This window comes from Tachyglossus aculeatus, chromosome 18, assembly GCF_015852505.1.
Source record: "Tachyglossus aculeatus isolate mTacAcu1 chromosome 18, mTacAcu1.pri, whole genome shotgun sequence".
Lineage (NCBI taxonomy): Eukaryota > Metazoa > Chordata > Mammalia > Monotremata > Tachyglossidae > Tachyglossus > Tachyglossus aculeatus.
In genome coordinates, this window is record NC_052083.1 from 5664890 (window position 1) to 5683504 (window position 18615).

Genomic DNA, 18615 nt, shown 5'->3' on the forward strand with positions numbered 1-18615 from the left:
CTAAGCACTTGGGAAGTACAAGTTGGCAACATATAGAGACGGTCCCTACCCAACAGTGGGCTCACAGTCTAGAAAGGGGAGACGGACAACAAAACAAAACATATTAACAAAATAAAATAAATAGAATAGTAAATATGTACAAGGAAAATAGAGTAATAAATATGTACAAACATATATACAGGTGCTGTGGGGAAGGGAAGGAGGTAGGGTGAGGGGGAGGAGGGGGAGAGGAAGAGGGCCTTTGGATTCTTGGATGCACCTGCTATTTTCATGGCCTTCTGCAATTTGGGGTTTTTTTCCAGAGCCCAACAGACAGAGAGTGGGGCTAAAAGTCATGTCTCTCAAGCTGCATGCATACTCTATAAACCCCCTCTAAATTATAAGCTCCTTGTGGGCAGGGATCATGTCTACCAACTCTGTTGTATGGTACTCTCCCAAGTGGTTACTACAGTGCTCTGTACACAGTAAGTTTCCCCACTCCTCAAGAGCCTCCACTGGTTGCCCATCCATCACCGCTTCAAATGGAAACTCCTTACCATCAGCTTTAAAGCAGTCAATCACCTTGCCCCCACCTTCTCTCTTACTACAACCCAGCCCGCCCAATTCACTCCTCTAATGCCTCAGTGTACCTTGATCTCGACTATCTCACCGCTGACCTCTCACCCATATCCTGCCTCTGTCCTGGAATGCCCTCCCTCCTTGTATCCTACAGACAATTCTCTCCCCACCATGAAAGCAATTCAGTTCAATCTTATTTATTGAGCGCTTACTGTGTTCAAAGCACTGTACGAAGTGCTTAAACATGTCTCCTCCAAGAGGTCTTCTCTGCCCAAGCCCCCATTTCCTCTTTTTCCACTCCCTTTGGCATTGTCCTGACTTGCTTCCTTTATCCATCCACCTCTAGCCCCACAGCACTTATGTTCATATCCATAATTAATTTATCTGTATTAATGTCTGTCTCCCCCTCTATACTGCAAACTCGTTGTGGGCAGGGAATGTGCCTGTTAGATTGTTGTGTTGTACTCTCCTAAGCACTTAGTACAGTGCCCTGCACATAGTAAGCACTCAATAAATACAACTGATTGATTGATTAATAAATACAATTGATTGAGTGATTGATTGATCTGCCAAGTGTCTATCAATAGTAGCATTTGTCATCAGTCTACGGTGTGATTGACGACTGAGAGCTGTGCCTTATTCTCAGCGTTTGGGAAAGGTTAACAGCTCGTTTTTTGTTTTTAAATGGTATTTGTTAAGCACTTACTAGGTGCCAGACACCGTACTAAGCGCTGGAGTAGATAAAATCCAATCAGATTGGACACTCTCTCTGTCGCACATGGGGCTCACAGTCTTAATCCCCATGTTACAGATGAGGTTACTGAGGCACAGAGAAGTGAAGTGACTTGTCCAAGGTCACACAGCAGAGAAGTGGCAGAGCTGGGATTAGAACCCAGGTCCTTCTGACTCCCAAATCCATGCTGTATCTATTAGGCCATGCTGCTAGTTGTGGGCAGGAACATGCCTGCTAACTCTGTTGTATTGTGCTCTCCCAAGCAGTTTGTACAGTGCTCTGTATATAGTTAGCACTCGATAAATGCCATTGATTGATTGATATAGGTATAGCTACTGCCCACAGGGAGCTTCCACTCTAACAGGGGAGACAGCCATGAAAATATTTACAAATGATCAGAATCAATAAATAATAATAATAATGATGGCATTTGTGAAGCGCTTACTATGTGCAAAGCACTGTTCTAAGCGCTGGGGATACAAGGTGATGAGGTTGTCCCACACGGGGCTCGCAGTCTTCATCCCCATTTTGCAGAGGGGGGAACTTAGGCCCAGAGAAGTTAAGTAGCTTGCCCAAGGTCACACTCCTGACAAGTGGCAGAGCCGGGATTCGAACCCATGACCTCTGACTCCCAAGCCCAGGCTCTTTCCACTGAGCCATGCTGCTTCTCTAAATCAGAGTAAACAATAATGATAATAATAATGGCATTTATTAAGCACTATGTGCAAAGCACTGTTCTAAGCATTGGGGAGGTTGCAAGGTGATCAGGTTGTCTCACGGGGGGGCTCACAGTCTTCATCCCCATTTTACAGATGAGGTAACTGAGGCCCAGAGAAGTGAAGTGACTTGCCCAAAGTCACACCACTGACAAGTGGCGGAGCTGGGATTTGAACCCGTGACCTCTGACTCCAAAGCCCGGGCTCTTTCCACTGAGCCACGCTGCTTCTCTAAATCACAGTAAATCAGTCCATTGTACAATTGATTATACCTGTATGCCTAAGTCTTGGGGGAGAGGAGAGTAAATAAAGGTGGAGGTACTCCAGGTGACAGGAGTTTGATCTTGCAACATTTAGAAAGGCTACTTGGAGTGAGCACAAGAGGGTGTTACAGAAGGGGATGAGGTTGCTGGGGTGGGGGACAAAGGGGGTTCGCCATGTCCATGCGTGAGTGATAGAGGAGCTTCCTGCAGAAGAAGGGCTTGTCCTTACTGCATCTGCCCTGTAATTCATCTTGGGCAGCAATGTTCCAGAGGGGCTCCTCAGCCGCTCTCAGGAGATGTGTTCGCTAGCCCTGCAATCGATCACTCTAGCTAATGGTCTTTTGGGGCCTGCGTGACTTTCCATGGTCAGTCCGGGTCTCATTTACAAAGTCAAACACCTGAGCTTGACTGAAATGCAGGGCCAGGGTGGGAGAGGGCACAGGGGACAGGGAGACTGGAGAGGAGCCGAGGAGGTCAGTGTACTGACCAGAACCAGCTCCCAAGGGGGAAAAATAATAATAATAATGGCATTTATTAAGTGCTTACTATGTGCAAAGCACTGTTCTAAGCACTGGGGCGGTTACAAGTTGATCAGGTTGTCCCACAGGGGGCTCACAGTCTTCATCCCCATTTTACTGATGAAGGCAACTGAGGCACAGAGAAGTAAAGTGACTTGCCCATGGTGGCTCCAGGACAACCTTCGTCCAGCTAAATCTATCCCCATTCAAGGTTGATTCTCAAGCAGTTTTTTAGTCAAACCTTCAGCACAGAGACAATATCGCATCCATTAAATCTTCCCATGCGCTTGAATAATGCCCCCCTGATTTCTAGGGGCAGGGCATAGGATCAGAACCCAAATCCACTGAGAAGAATCCTGGATTTAGGGGAGTGAGACACCCAACGACGTAGAATAGACAGATATGTAGCGGAAAGAGCACAGGATCAGAAGTCAAAAGACCCAGGTTCTAATCCTAGTTCTGCTATGATGTGACCTTAGGCAAGTCACTGACCTCTCTGTGCTTCAGTTTCCTCTTCTGTAAGAGGGGACAAGGTGCTGTGTGAGACAGATTATCTGCATCTACCTCAATGCATCGTTGCTGGGTCTTTGACATGGAAACCATTTTGAAAAAATTATAGGAAGCACTGGCCACTGGAGAAAGGTGGAGCCGCAAGAGAATTCATTCGTTCAATCGTATTTATTGCGTGCTTACTGTGTGCAGAGCACTGTACTAAGCGCTTGGGAAGTATGAGTCGGCAACATATAGAGACGATCCCTACCCAACAATGAGGTCAAAAGGCTTTCCCCCAAATGGAAGGGAAAAGAATGGTAGTTGTGGGTTTTTCATCCAGGAAACCTCAGATTGAGAGCTTGGACCATGGCAGAAATCCAATTTGAGGGGGCAGAGGGACAGAACAAATAGTTAGAACTCCTTTATATCCATCCCCAGCACTTGGATCTCTACATTTGTGTAACTATACATTCAGTTATTCATTTTTATTACTCTATTCAATATTTTTATATCTGCCCTCCCCAAGCATAAACTCCTTGTAGGGAGGCAAACTATCCGTTTTTTATTCCTTTCTTCTAAAGTACTAACTAGAGTGCATTGTTGTCAGGGGGTGCCCATTCAAAGATGCTATTACTCCCCTTCTTCCTCTTCCTATTTCTCCTCCTCCTCCTCCTAATACTACCATGCATATTGAAGATGGCACTCTCAGGAGACTCTTCATCCCTAGAGGTTTTCTGCTGTCATTTAGGCTTGAATTGTCATGCATTCGTTCATATTGCCTGAGTGTCTATGGGATACAAAGCACCATGCTTACCTTCCTCAAAGTCTTTGGTCTCTGAGCAGTCATGAAAATGGGGAAAAATACTGCCTGCTGAGCAGGTTTAACTCTTCCCTGATCGGTCACGAAGAGCTAAGTGTAACCTGGAAGGAAGGTGCCTCTGTCGCTTGATACCTGAGATGAAATTTGAATCTCTCAACCATCTCATTATCCTTTGGTAAATAATAGTCCTGGACTCTCTGGATTAGCAGATAGAGTTACCCTTTTCATGCCCTGACAGGTTAAAGCTATAAAATGATGAGGCCATTTCTTTCCCTGCTGCATTTAGGGATATTGCAACCTTGCAAAGGAAAGTTCTTTCCGATTTAGATGACTTGCTCATAGGAAAAAGCCGAATTCTTGTATAAAGCATTTCCAGTCAAGCACAGCAATCAATGATCATTTTAAATTGCTTTAGTTATTTCGTAGGCAAGGGCTTTTCTCTATACCCAATCTGCAGTGTATGTTCATTTGGAGTCATGGTACTGTATTGTTTCTTTAGAGAAGCAGTGTGGCTCAATGGAAAGAGCACAGGCTTGAGAGTCAGCGGTCATGGGTTCAAGTCTCATCTCCACCAACTTCAGCTGTGTGACCTTGGGCAAGTCACTTAACTTCTCTGTGCCTCAGTTACCTCATCTGTAAAATGGGGATTAAGACTGTGAGCCCCACGTGGGACAACCTGATCACCTTGTTTCCTCCTCAGCATTAGAACAGTGCTTTGCACATAGTAAGTGCTTAACAAATGCCATTATTATTATTATTATTATTATTCTCTGATGGAGAAAACAGGCACCTAGGATTTTTCTTAACAACAAATAACTAGCTTTTATGGCATGTGTTTTTTTTTTTCTGTGGTATTTGTTAAACGCTTACTATGTGCCAGAGACTATACCAAGCACTGGGGTAGATAGACATTAATAAGGTTGAACACAGTCCGTGTCCCACATGAGGCTCACAATCTTCATCCCCATTTTACAGATGAGGGAACCAAGGCACAGAGCTGTGAAGTGATTTGCCCAAGGTCACACAGTGGTGGAGCTGGGATTAGAATGCAGGTTCTTTGACGCCCATGCCCAAGCTCTATCCACTATATCATGCTGCTTCTTGAAATCATTTACAGTCAACTTTGACTTTTCAATCAAAATCAATCAAGTATATTCATTGAGCATATTAAGAGTGCAAAGCACTGGATTCAGCATGTGGGGGAGTACAGCAGAGGCAAGATATTGTAATAATCATAGTGATATTTATTTATTTATTTATTCTATTTATTTATTTATTTATTTATTTTACTTGTACATAGCTATTCTATTTATTTTATTTTGTTAGTATGTTTGGTTTTGTTCTCTGTCTCCCCCTTTTAGACTGTGAGCCCACTGTTGGGTAGGAACTGTCTCTATATGTTGCCAATTTGTACTTCCCAAGCGCTTAGTACAGTGCTCTGCACATAGTAAGTGCTCAATAAATACGATTGATGATGATGATGATGATGATGATGATGACAATGATGGTGGTAATGTCCATTCTGAGATCCAGAAAGTCTGCTCTTGGTTCAAAGGGTCAGAACAAGGAGGATGGCTACTGGAAGGAAATTTTCCTGTTGTATTCAAGGTCAGAGAGGATAAACGGATCTTATATCACAAGAACATGGCTTTGAATTCCCCCGGCTCATCTCCAAGGGGTTAGGTAAGGAGGGAGGGGGGTTACCTGCCCCAATTCACAAACGAAACCAGTCCTTTAGACCAGCTCACATTCGTTAATCAGCGCTGTTTACTGAATGCTTATTGTGTGTACTAAGCACTTGGGAGAGTAAGATAGGAGAAAACATAATTCCTGTCCTCAAGGATCTTAGTGAGGGAGATTCCTTGAGGGCTCTGGGCAACCTCTTTCTGGATGAAGAGGCCTCCCCTTCCCATCACTGAGGGCTATGTCAGGGAAATCAAGAAGCTTCCAGGTTTCAGCCGTTACCACTGCAGGGAGGGAACTTTGGAGACTGAGAGAGCCATTCTCCAGGTGGCTGAAATCACAGCTGGTCGGAGAAAGTGGCCAGCAGAGAGGACAGAAACCAGCAGAACATGAGGCGGGTCAGCGCATCTCATGGTAAAGGAATGGTCAGGATTGTTAAAAAAGCTAGAACACGGATCCCGGCCAATGGGAGGAAGCCATGATGCCATGGTGGGCTGGACCAGGTTTCCCAAAAACCTTTAATTTATTGGCAGTAAGTGATTTAGGCCCTACTCCAACACCCCAAACTCTACGGGGAGGGATTACTTCTAACAGGACTCACATGCTGCACCAATATAATTAATGGTCTTGGATAGAGATTTCCCAGGCCATCACTAAGTGCTAAATAATAATCATCTTTGGGGCAGGCCTGGCAATAATAAAGCATAGCCTGAAATAGCACGAAGTAAGAACGGAGCCAACTTTCCCAATTTCAGTTAGGGGCTGGAGGTTGGAGGAGGAGGGTATTCCAGGCTGGACGAAGGCTCCAAAGTATTTAGATTGGAGAGCAAACCCCTGGCATGAACAAAGGCCAGGCTTACCAGCCTTTGTTACAGCCTTTTAGACTGCGAGCCCACTGTTGGGTAGGGACTGTCTCTATGTGTTGCCAACTTGTACTTCCCAAGCGCTTAGTGCAGTGCTCTGCACACAGTAAGCACTCAATAAATGCGATTGATTGATTGATTGATTGATTACCAGAAGTCAACAGGCATGATATTAGGATCAGCCTGAAGGCACGTGGAAGAGCAGAGAAGCAGTGTGGCGTGGATAGAGCACGGGTCTGGGAGTTGGAAGGAAGCTGGGTTCTAATCCCAGCTATGCTACTTGTCTGCTGTGTGATCTTGGGCAAGTCACTTCACTTCTCTGTGCTTCACCTCTCTCATCTGTAAAATGGGGATTAAGACTGTGAGCCCTATGTGGGATATGGACTGTGTCCAATCTGATTATCTTGTATCTACTCCAGTGTTTAGAACAGTGTGAAGCACATAGTTAAGAACTTAACAAAATCCATTATTATTAGTAATAATAATAATAATAATAATAATAATAGCAAAGTTCATTTGGACCAAAGTCAGATGACTGAATCCATTCTGGATTATTGCCTGATAGAACCATCTCAGGCCCCTGACATACTACTACTACTAGTAGTGCTATTTGATAAACGTGTACTTTATCCCATGTACTAAGCGCAGAGATAAATATAAGATACTCAGGTCCCACATGGGGCTCACAGTCGAAGTGTGAGGGTGACTAGCTATTAAATCCCCATTTTACAGATGAGGTAACTGAGGCACAGAGAAGGTAAATGACTCTTCCAAAGTCATGCAGCCGACAAATTCACGGCCCAGTGGAAACAGCCCGGGCTTGGGAGTCAGAGGTCATGGGTTCTAATCTCAGCTCTGCCACTTAGCTGTGTGACTTTGGGCAAGTCACTTAACTTCTCTGTGCCTCAGTTACCTCATCTGTAAACTGTGGATTAAGACTGTGAACCCCATGTGGGGCAACCTGATTACTTTGTATCCCCCCAGCGCTTAGAACAGTGCTTGGTTCATAGTAAGTGCTTAAAAATGCCATCATTATTATTACTATTATTAAGTTTTTTGAGCCGGGATTAGAACCCACGACCTCTGACTCCCAAGCCCGTGCTCTTTCCACTAAGCCACACTGTTAAGCATTGTGCTAAACCCTGGGGTAGATGTAATAGAATCAGATAAGGCACAGTTCCTCTCCCACAGTGCTCACAGTCTACAAGGGGGAGGGAGTGGGCATTTAAACCAGAGAAGCAGCCTGGCTCAATGGAAACAGCATGGGCTTTGGAGTCAGAGGTCATGGGTTCAAATCCTGGCTCCGCCAATTGTCAGCTGGGTGACTTTGGGCAAGTCACTTCACTTCTCTGGGCCTCAGTTACCTCATCTGTAAAATGGGGATTAAGACTGTGAGCCCCCCGAGGGACAACCTGATCACCTTGTAACCTCCCCAGCACTTAGAACAGTGCTTTGCACATAGTAAGCGCTTAATAAATGCCATCATTATTATTATTATCCACAGTTTACGGGTGAGGTAATTGAAGCACAGAGAGGTTAAATGAGTAGTCCAAGGTCAAACAGCACACCAGTGACAAAACTGGGATTAGCACCCGGCTCTCCTGATTCCCCTCGTCATGTTCTTTCCACTTGATCTCACTGTCCTTCAACTGTCACCACTGCCAATACCACCAACGCTGGGGAACTCTGTCCTACCATGCTGGCCCCATCTAGCATTCCTACTTTTATCATCATCAATCATATTTATCGAGCGCTTACTATGTGCAGAGCACCGTACTAAGCGCTTAACTTTTATCCCAAAAGGCGGTTGAACAGACCCCTCAAGAGCATGACCAGACCACTCAGTCTGGGTTTTTCGGTCCCCTTCCCCCCTTAAACTGATGGGAACGAGCGGGAGGAAGCATCTGCGCCCCAATCCGAAGGGCAGGAAAAGGCAGAAACATCCATTTTCGGCAGGAATGGGGGAAAGGCTGATCCTGCCTGAGCGAGCTCTGAAAGGAAACTAAATCCAGTGATCCAAGGCCAGGACAGGTTGTCCTGGGGAGTAACTCACCTTCATCCTTGCTACAGCAGGATCGCTCATCCAAAGCCTTTTACCGCCACCTTCTGGAACAACAAAGAGAATAAAAAGGCAAATGTTCTGACCCTATTTTTTAATATATATTAATAATAATAATTTTGGTATTTGTTAAGCGCTTAACTATGTGCCAACCACTGTTCTAAGCGCTGGGGGAGACCCAAGGTGATCAGGTTGTCCCACGTGGGGCTCACAGTCTTCATCCCCATTTTCCAGATGAGGTAACTGAGGCACAGAGAAGTTAAGTGACATTGCCTGATAGACCCATCTCGGGCCCCAGACATACTACTACTACTAGAAGAAGTCAAGAGGATAAGTGGCGGAGCCGGGATTAGAACCCATGACCTCTGACTCCCAAGCCCGTCCTTTCCACTGAGTCACGCTGCTTCTCAAAATAGGAGACTTAGGCACTTATTATGTGCCAGGCACTGAACTACTCAATCAATCAATCGTATTTATTGAGTGCTTACTGTGTGCAGAGCAGTGTACTAAGCGCTAGAGAAGTACAAGTTGGCAAAATATAGAGACTAAGCACTGGGGTAGATACAAGGTCATCAGGTTGGAAACAGTCCATGTTCCACAGGGGACTCACAGCTTTAATCCTCATTTTACAATTAAGGTAACTGCGGCCCGGATAAGCGACTGTACAGACTGTAAGTTCATTGTGGGCAGGGAATGTGTCTGTTTATTGTTATATCGTACTCTGCCAAGCACACGGTAAGTGCTCAGTAAATACCACTGACTGACTGACTTCCCCAAGGTCACATAGCAGAAGTAGAGTAGAGCTGGAGTTAGAAACCAGCGCTTAGAACAGTGCTTTGCACATAGTAAACGCTTTATAAATACCATTATAAAAAAAACCAGGTCCTCTGACTCCCAGGCTCTCATGTTCTTTCCATGAGGCCACGTTGCTTCCCCTCTTGGTTCGAGTCCTATAGGGAACACCGCAATCCAGGCAAATCAGAAGCCCGGGGATGTTTCCAGGGAGGAAGAGAACTTTCTGCACCCCAAAATGGCACATGTTGGGTGTCTGATCTGCCCTCGCTGTAGTCCCATAGGAACTTGTACTTCCCAAGCGCTTAGTACAGTGCTCTGCACACAGTAAGCGCTCAATAAATACGATTGATTGAACTAGCAGATGAGAAGCAGCATGGCCTAGTTAGTGGACAGAGCACCGTCCTAGGAGTCAGAAGGACCTGGGGTTTCGTTCCGGCTCCGCCACTTGTCAGCTGTGTGACCTTGGGCAAGTCACATCACTTCTCTGTGCCTCAGTTACCTCATCTGTAAAATGGGGATTAAGACTGTGAGCCCCTCTCCATAAATATTACTGATGGATTGTTTTCCTCATATTTAAAATGGGCATCAAATTACCTGTTCTCCTTCCTGCTTAAACCATAAACCCTATGTAGAACAGGGATTGGGTCTGATCTAATTACCTTATATCTAAGATGAATCCTTGACCAAAAGTAAGTGCTAACAAATACCAAAGTTATTATTAAAAGACATGTTCCCTGCCCCCAGGGAGCAAGTGCTTTGCACATAGTAAGTGCTTAATAAATGCCATTATTATTATTATTATTATCAAATGGAGAAATAAAAAGACTCAAAAAAAATTTACAAAGAAGAGAAAGAAGAAACGGATCCATGGACTCCCCCCCGCCCCCACCCCCCTTGACTGTACGCCCATTGTGGGGAGGGAATGTGTGTTGATTGTTTTATTGTACTCTCCCAAGCACTTAGTACAGGGCTTTGCACATAGTAAGTGCTCAATAAATGTGATTGAATAGATGAGTCCTGAGCTAGTCAAGTGGGGATGAGTGCATAAGTAGAAATGCTGAGACTAGTCTTCGGCCAAAGGGTAAAAACAATTTGTTCATATACCACTCAAAAGTAATAATAGTAATAATGATTGCATTTGTTAAGCACTTATTATATGCAAAGCACCGTTCTAAGTGCTGGGGAGGTTACAAGGCGATCAGGTTGTCCCACGGGGGGCTCACAGTCAATCCCCATTTTACAGATGAGGTAACTGAGGCACAGAGAAGTTAAGTGACTTGCCCGAAGTCACACAGCTGACAACTGGCGGAGCCGGGATTTGAACTCATGACCACTGACTCCAAAGCCCGGGCTCTTTCCACTGAGCCACGCGGGCCCACACCTCTGCCTTTGACCAAGTTAATTATTCTTCCTGCTTTTCAAATAAGAAACTGGCCATAAAGAGGGCAAATAGCCTGCGATAACAGATGGGCAATGAGAATTCACATCCTAAGTCTTAATCACTTAGGGAGTGCTCCTTACCATTTGGAAACCCCCTTTCTGTTGACACTAGAAACACTCAGACTCTGGTATAAGCACTCTTCCCATCCCTGGAGCCTGCTGGGGCCCCATGATTGTCAGCTGTCATGAGCCAGCTAGAATAAACAGTACCTTGCAGGGAGAATGGAGCAGCTGCTTGCACATCTCCTTCATCATCATCATCATCAATTGTATTTATTGAGCTTTTACTATGTGCAGAGCACTGTACTAAGCGCTTGGGAAGAACAAATTGGCAACATATACAGACAGTCCCTACCCAACAGTGGGCTCACAGTCTAAAAGTTACCTTCAGTCCTGAGGTGCAAATTGCTAGGTCAATCCATTTTATGCATGGGGAAACTCGGGCAGTAAGATGCGACGGTTCCTTGATGTCTGAGCCTAAAAGAAAATAATTCTCTTTGATTTCAAGCCTGTGGATGTTCCCTGAGGGAAATATAGCCTGGAGATGCTAATCAATCAATTAATCAATAATATAATAATGGTATTTATTAAGCGTTTACTATGTGCAAAGCACTGTTCTAATAAGCACTGGGGAGGTTACAAGGTGATCAGGTTGTCCCACAGGGGTCTCACAGTCTTAATCCCCATTTTACAGATGAGGTAACTGAGGCTTACTATGTGCAAAGCACTGTTCTAAGCACTGGGGAGGTTATAAGGTGATCAGGTTGTCCCACAGGGGTCTCACAGTCTTAATCCCCATTTTACAGATGAGGGAACTGAGGCCCAGAGCAGTGAAGTGACTTGCCCAAAGTCACCCGGCTGACACAAGTTGGCGGAGCCAGGATTTGAACCCACAACCTATGACTCCAAAGCCCGGGCTCTTTCCACCGAGCCACGCTGCTTCTCTAATGGTACTGATTGAGCGCTTACTACGTGCAGGGCACTGGACTCAATCAGACTCACACTGAAAGTAGGAGGGAGAGCAGGTATTGGATCCCCATTGTACAGATGAGGGAACTGAGGTCCAGAGAAGTGACTTGTCCAAGGTCACACAGCTGGCAGAGCTGGGATAAGAACCCAGGCCCTCTGACTCCTAGGCTTGTGCTCTTTCCACTAGGCCATACTGCTTCTCACAGATGCCAGAATTCCTGGGCAGCCTGTGGTTTGGCACTGTGGGAGCAGGTGGGAGTTGAGGCCATTCCACTCAAGTGGTCTCACTTCTTTACTGTGGGTGTGATAGATCTCCTGTAGATTCATGGACAGAAGTCTAAAAGTTAATTGCAGTTGTTGATGCTCATATCACACAGATCTGACCATTAACCTGTATTATTTAAGAGCAGTTAAAGTGAGCGTAGGGAAATGTGTTCCCTAATTCCATTGTACTCTCCCAAGCTCTCAGTATAGTGCTCTGCACATAGTAAGTACTCAATAAATACCATTGATTGAGCTGGAAACAGATGGTTAGCACAAAGCAGGCACTTGATAAATACTACTGATTAATCACATAAGGTACTCAAAATTCCGTGCTTTTGTTGAACAAAGGTAGTCAACTGAAACACAAACAGTGTATTCAATATCACTGGTTCTAGGGTCATCGTTTCGACTTTTCTTCTATTATCGTGGAAAGATTTTTTTTTTGGCATACCATAACTGGGATTCAGAACATTGAATTATGGGTAGAATGATGGAAATGGGAGAAAAGTGACCCTGAATAGCAGTAAGTGACATTACAGGAATACCAGTGAAGCATCTAGAGGGATAAAACAAGATAACCAAAGCAGAAGGAGGTATATAAAGAGACAAAAATGAAGACAGAAAGAAAATCATAACTGAGTCCACAGGTCTTGGAATGATTAACCTCAGTGAACGGGATCCATGTATTCACAGAGGAGCAACACAATTGGTATTTGGAGCTCAGTAAATGCATTAATCCAGTAACAGGCCTGAAAAAAAAAAAGCAACAATAGAAACAGAAAAGCTAGCTCCATAACTGCATTGGGTGGAATATTGGAACATCCTTCTCTGTTACTGGAATAATTGGAAATTCTTTTCCTTGGTTAAAATAGAATCCAGAATCCTATCTTAAAGTGACTCTAAAAGGAGAAAATGGCTGTGATTCAGAATTACTCAAACCATCCGGTCAAATAAAATTTTCACCAAATAGCAACCATCAGCAAAAAGATTTGGTACAATGCTTTGCTTGCAAAATGAATACACTTTTCTCCCCAGCTTGTGCCATTCTCTCTCTCCCTCCTCGGAGTTAGGTTTTCTGATGAACTCAGGCTTCAGTGGTGAGCACTGAGGAGGCTATCGGGTTTAATCCGTATATAGATATTGTTAAGGGGACTAGTAGAGGTTTTTCCATTCATACTGAACACCACACATCACCACCAAAACACACAAATGCAGGTACCAATGTCAGAAATGGAAGCAATTTGGTCTTCTCTTAGTTTTCACACATAGAGAATCTGTGGCTAAAGTGTCATCCGATTATTAAATGACCCCTGATGATGGTCCCATATTCATTCTCATCGATCCAGAAAAAAATACCTATAAGGCCTCTTAGTACCAAAGGTTTTGTGAGGTGGCTGGCTTTAGGACTGGGTAAAGAGGGAGATGCCTTAGACAGTGCCTGTGGTATTTAAACTCTGGAACAACATGGAGATGAAAATTACATGATGCCCCTCTCCCCCAAACCGCTGGAGAATGTGGACGCCAAAAAAACTAAATAGTCTCTTACTGAGGGTTAAGAGGTAATCTCCCACTCAGATAAAACTGAGGATAAAATGAACATGAACATCTATTCTGGTGCTCAGCTCATTGCCTGACTGTCTCAGGCACTAAAGGGCAAAAACAGTTACGATTTTTGTTTCATTTGACACTATCTCTCTGCTAGTCCCCCCCAAAACCCTACATTTTACTACATCTGTCTGTATATTTAGTTAAGGGCCAATGTGAATTTTTTTTTTCAAAGCCTGAACCAAATTACCAGTAAAACAAGCCACACTTAGAAAAATGAAAGCTAAATTTTATTTTTATCAACAGCCATTCGTTAAACACGAACATGCATACGTAATTTGGTACGCACATCACAGTTTTTAACGTTAGTTAATAAAGGTTAAACACACAACATACATCCTTACAAAAAAAAAAAGAGTCAAAATGCAAACTTAAAACAAAACAGTTTTTACTAATTAAAAAAAAATTGTGTTGGGTACCACTTTGTACAACGGTTAATTTAAACATATTTTTCTTCTTGGTTGCACATGAAAAAAGCGGCAATAGAAAATGAAAAATTTTAAATAGCAGAAATAGGCAGTTTTGCCATGCAGAAGAAGCAATTAAATATTAGTTTCCCCCCAAATGAGGATCCACAAGTTTAAAAATATTTAGTTCAAGTAACAGAATTTTCCCAGTAGAGATCCAAATGCAATGCATAATTAGCTGCCTTAGAGGGCCATTTCCAAAGGTGACATTTTCCTTCGGAATTGATAACTTTATTGATTTTGGCACAGAAAAGAAGTCTGAACAAGAACGTGATTAAAAAAGGGGAAGATGTAAAGAGAAGGAAATAAAAGGCAAGAACAAATGAGATAGTAATTGCAATCACTATAAAAAAAATCTGTGCATCTCAGTCATTGCAGAATACTGTCTTCTGTCTACAGCAGGTGTGGATTCCAGGCAATTTGTTATTGCAACATTGATTTAATTTGCTTGGAGGTAGTCTCATCGTTCAAATGTTTTGTTGTGTACCTGGAAATGAAAAACAAAATGAGCTGTTGAAAAGGTTCACCCTTGGGATTTGCCTCGCCTCCTTCTGTGGTGGAACAATACCCCAGGGATGGGGCTGGGAATTGGTGCCCGTTATTTTGGAGAAGGGCTTTGCTGGGGTGGGGGGCGACGGCAGAGTCAGAGGCCAGGGCTGGGTTCTGGGAATGCGAGGGGCTCAGCTGGGAGCTGTGGGACATGACGTCCCCACTGCTCTGTGTGTTAATAGCATGGTGTAGTGGACAGAACCTGGGCCTGGGACTCATAAAGTCATGGGTTATAATAATAATAATAATAATAATGGCATTTATTAAGTGCTTACTATGTGCCAGGCACTGTTCAAAGCGCTGGGGAGGTTACAAGGTGATCAGGTTGTCCCATGGGGGGCTCACAATCTTAATCCCCATTTGGCAGACGAGGTAACTGAGGCCCAGAGAAGTGAAGTGACTTGCCCAAAGTCACACGGCTGACAATTGGCGGAGCCCGGATTTGAACCCCTGACCTCTGACTCCAAAGCCCGGGCTCTTTCCACTGAGCCACGCTGCTTCTCAATCCCAGCTCCACCACTTGGCTGCTGTGTGACCTTGGGCCAGTCACTGCACTTCTCTCTGCCTCAGTTACCTCATCTGTAAAGTGGGAATTGAGATAGTGTCCAACTTGATTTGCTTATATCCACCCCAGCACTTAGTACAGTGCCTGGCAACACAGTAAGCACTTAATGACCACCACAATATTAGTAATAACAAGAACCACCACCACCACCATGGTACTTGTTAAATGCTTACTATGTGACAAGCACCGTTTTAAGAACTGGGGTAGGTAAAAGTTAATCAGGGTGGACACAGTCCCTTTCCCACACGGGGCTCATACTCTTATCCCCATTTTACGGATGAGGTAAGTGAGGCACAGAAAGGTGAAGTGAGTTGCCCAAGGTCACACAGCAGACACGTGGCAAAGCCGGAATTAGAACCCACATCCTTCTTACTCCCAGGCCTTGCTCTATTCCACTAAGCCACACTGCTCCTCGTGATCTGTAGCACTACTTAGGGTGCCCCAAATCTCTTGCCCTCATTCCCATCAGGGTCCTTCGCTCCCTTTCCCTCTGCTCTTCCTGGTCCTGAGGGAGGGGACTGGCTTTGACCACGTAGGACTGACTTGGAAGAGTGATGCACTTTTTTATCCACAGGACATCTGCTCTCACTTGACACATTTCCTTTTCTCACAGACAATCCCGCAGTTCTTTCAACACTCATTAAAAACAACATATTCAGTGACATTATTAAAAAACATAAAATTAAGAGGGAGTTTATCCCAAGTTAAAATGACTCTATGCAAATATGCAGGATCTTACCTAATACAAAGATTAGCCAGGTTACATGAACCATTTCAAAGGAGGTTTACTGAATTGTTCTATCCAGGGTAAAGGGAATGGTATATTATACTGAACTAATATTCATCCTCAACCCCTTCTCCACAATACCCACCCCCAGTGCTTCATAATAATAATAATAATGGCATTTATTAAGCGCTTACTATGTGCAAAGTACTGTTCTAAGCACTGGGGAGGTTACAAGGTGATCAAGCTGTCCCACAGGGGGCTGACAGTTTTAATCCCCATTTTTACAGATGAAGTAACTGAGGCACAGAGAAGTTAAGTGACTTGCCCAAAGTCACATAGCTGACAGGTGGCAGAGTCAGAATTTGAACCCATGACCTCTGACTGCAAAGCCCGGGCTCTTTCCCCTGAGCCACGCTGCTTCATTCGTATGGGTAAACAGCGTTATACTAAATTCCTTGTAGGGTATTTCCATTTAAGACCTCCTGTACTGTAAATAATGCATAAGCAATACCAATACAAAATACTGGTCTTTTAGAGATTTTACCTACTCTAGCTTGGTTACAGCCTGGTCACAATTACTCTGCTTGATTTATATGTGCCACGAACCCCAGGTGAAGTGTCCTGAATAATAATAATAATAATAATAATAATGGCATTTATTAAGCACTTACTATGGGCAAAGCACTGTTCTAAGCGCTGGGGCAGGTTACAAGATAATCAGGTTGTCCCACTGGGGGCTCACAATCTTAATCCCCATTTTACAGATGAGGGAACTGAGGCACAGAGAAGTGAAGTGACTTGCCCAAAGTCACACAGCTGACAACTGGCGGAGCCGGGACTTGAACCCATGACCTCTGACTCCAAAGCCCAGGCTCTTTCCAGTGAGCCACGCTGCTTCTCTGAAGGAAGGATCCCGGTCCTGAAAGTTTCAGGGTAAATTTGGCTAGGCTAGAAAGCATGCTAAGAGACATCTCCGCCTTTGTTTCCTAAGCTGCTCTCACTCTCCATTGAGTTGGATAAGCTTACAACCCACCACAGCGATGACTCTATTTTACTCTCCTAAACGCTTAGAACAGTGCTCTGCCCACAGTTAAGTGGTCAAAACACTGACTGAACCACCATGTCGAAACCCAGCCTCGAACTCCGGCACCAGCCCATTCTCCCATCACCAGGATGTGGGGAAGGTTCTGCCAGTCTCAAAAGGAAGGCCCGTGAGGAGTACGGAAATTCTAGCTGAATTCTGTTTTGTTTAGTTCCCTTCTGAATCTGTCCTGCCCGGCTCAGAATGTGAACCTCACATGCTGCAGGGAATGTGTCAGAATCAGTTATCACATGTAAGCTTAGTTCTGTCCTTCAAACACGGTAAGCGTTTAACAAATGCTACTGAATGGTTTTCCTGCCTCTGTTCTATAATTGGGTGAGAGATATGGATGCTTATTGTAAATAAAACCACGAAATGCCAGAATATGTACATTTCATGTTTTATTTTACTCCAAACGCACAGCTTGGGAGTCCTGTGATCAAAACTCAGGGACAGCCAAGTTTTGCCTGCCGCTGGGGAGTAATAAGAGTCCTCTATGTGCCACCATTTCTTCCACCAAAAACAGGACTTGTCCAGGAATTAGTCCTGAGGACTGCAGGGCTCTTTTTTAAGAAGCAGCTATCACCAAAAACTTATTATTTTACTGCTTTTATTCTTTCAAAGCTCCTTATTCTTAATATTTTAAAAAGCACTTATTAGTAACTCTGAGCTTGAGTCCAATCCCTAGTTTCAGCATGGTCTCTTCCACATAATTTTAAGATATAAAATGAAGCAGCATTGCCTAGTGGATAGAGCAAAGGTCAGGGAATCAGCAGGACCTGGAATCTAATCCTGGCTCCACCCCTTGTCTGCTGTGTGACCACAGACAAGTCGCTTAACTTTACTATGCCTCAGTTACCTCATCTGTAAAATGGGGATTAAGAGCGTGAGCCCCCTGTGGGACATGGGCTGTGTTCAACCCTGTACCTACCCCAGGGTTTAGTATAGTGCCTGACACGTAGTAAGCACCTAGATACCATTTATTTTGTTAATGATGTGCATTTAGCTTTAATTCTATTTGTTCTGATGACTTGACACCTGTCCACATGTTTTGTTTTGTTGTCTGTCTCCCCCTTCTAGACTGTGAGCCCGCTGTTGGGTAGGGACCGTCTCTGTTTCCGACTTGTACTTCCCAAGTGCTTAGTACAGTGTTCTGCACACAGTAAGTGCTCAATAAATACAACTGATTGAATGAATGAATTTAATGAAAAAAAAAACCAAACTTGGATGTGTTTGCCTCCTTACTCTCTCCAGCGGACACTTCTTAAATGGCATAATTAAATTCGGAATCTTTTACACCACACTGTGGGGCAGAGACTGTGTGATTTATCTTGTATCTATGTGTTTGGCACATAGAAACCACTTAACTCTTTGTCACCTATGCACAGTACCCCTTAAGCACTTGACTTTCATCCAACCCCACAGCACATCCATTCATATTCTTGTGC

At 44.2% G+C, this 18615-nt stretch overlaps 1 protein-coding gene across 4 annotated transcripts in view; it reads right to left on the reverse strand.

Moving 5' to 3' along the window:
- Window positions 1-13986: 13986 nt before the first annotated feature.
- CYRIB (CYFIP related Rac1 interactor B) overlaps window positions 13987-18615 on the reverse strand; it is a 54756-nt gene continuing 50127 nt past the window's right edge. For all 4 annotated transcript variants that reach the window (XM_038760314.1, XM_038760316.1, XM_038760315.1 and 1 more), the window contains one exon: window positions 13987-14732. In XM_038760314.1, the coding sequence (XP_038616242.1) occupies window positions 14669-14732 (64 nt within the window). In that variant the 3' untranslated portion in view covers window positions 13987-14668. The remainder of the gene's footprint in view (window positions 14733-18615) is intronic.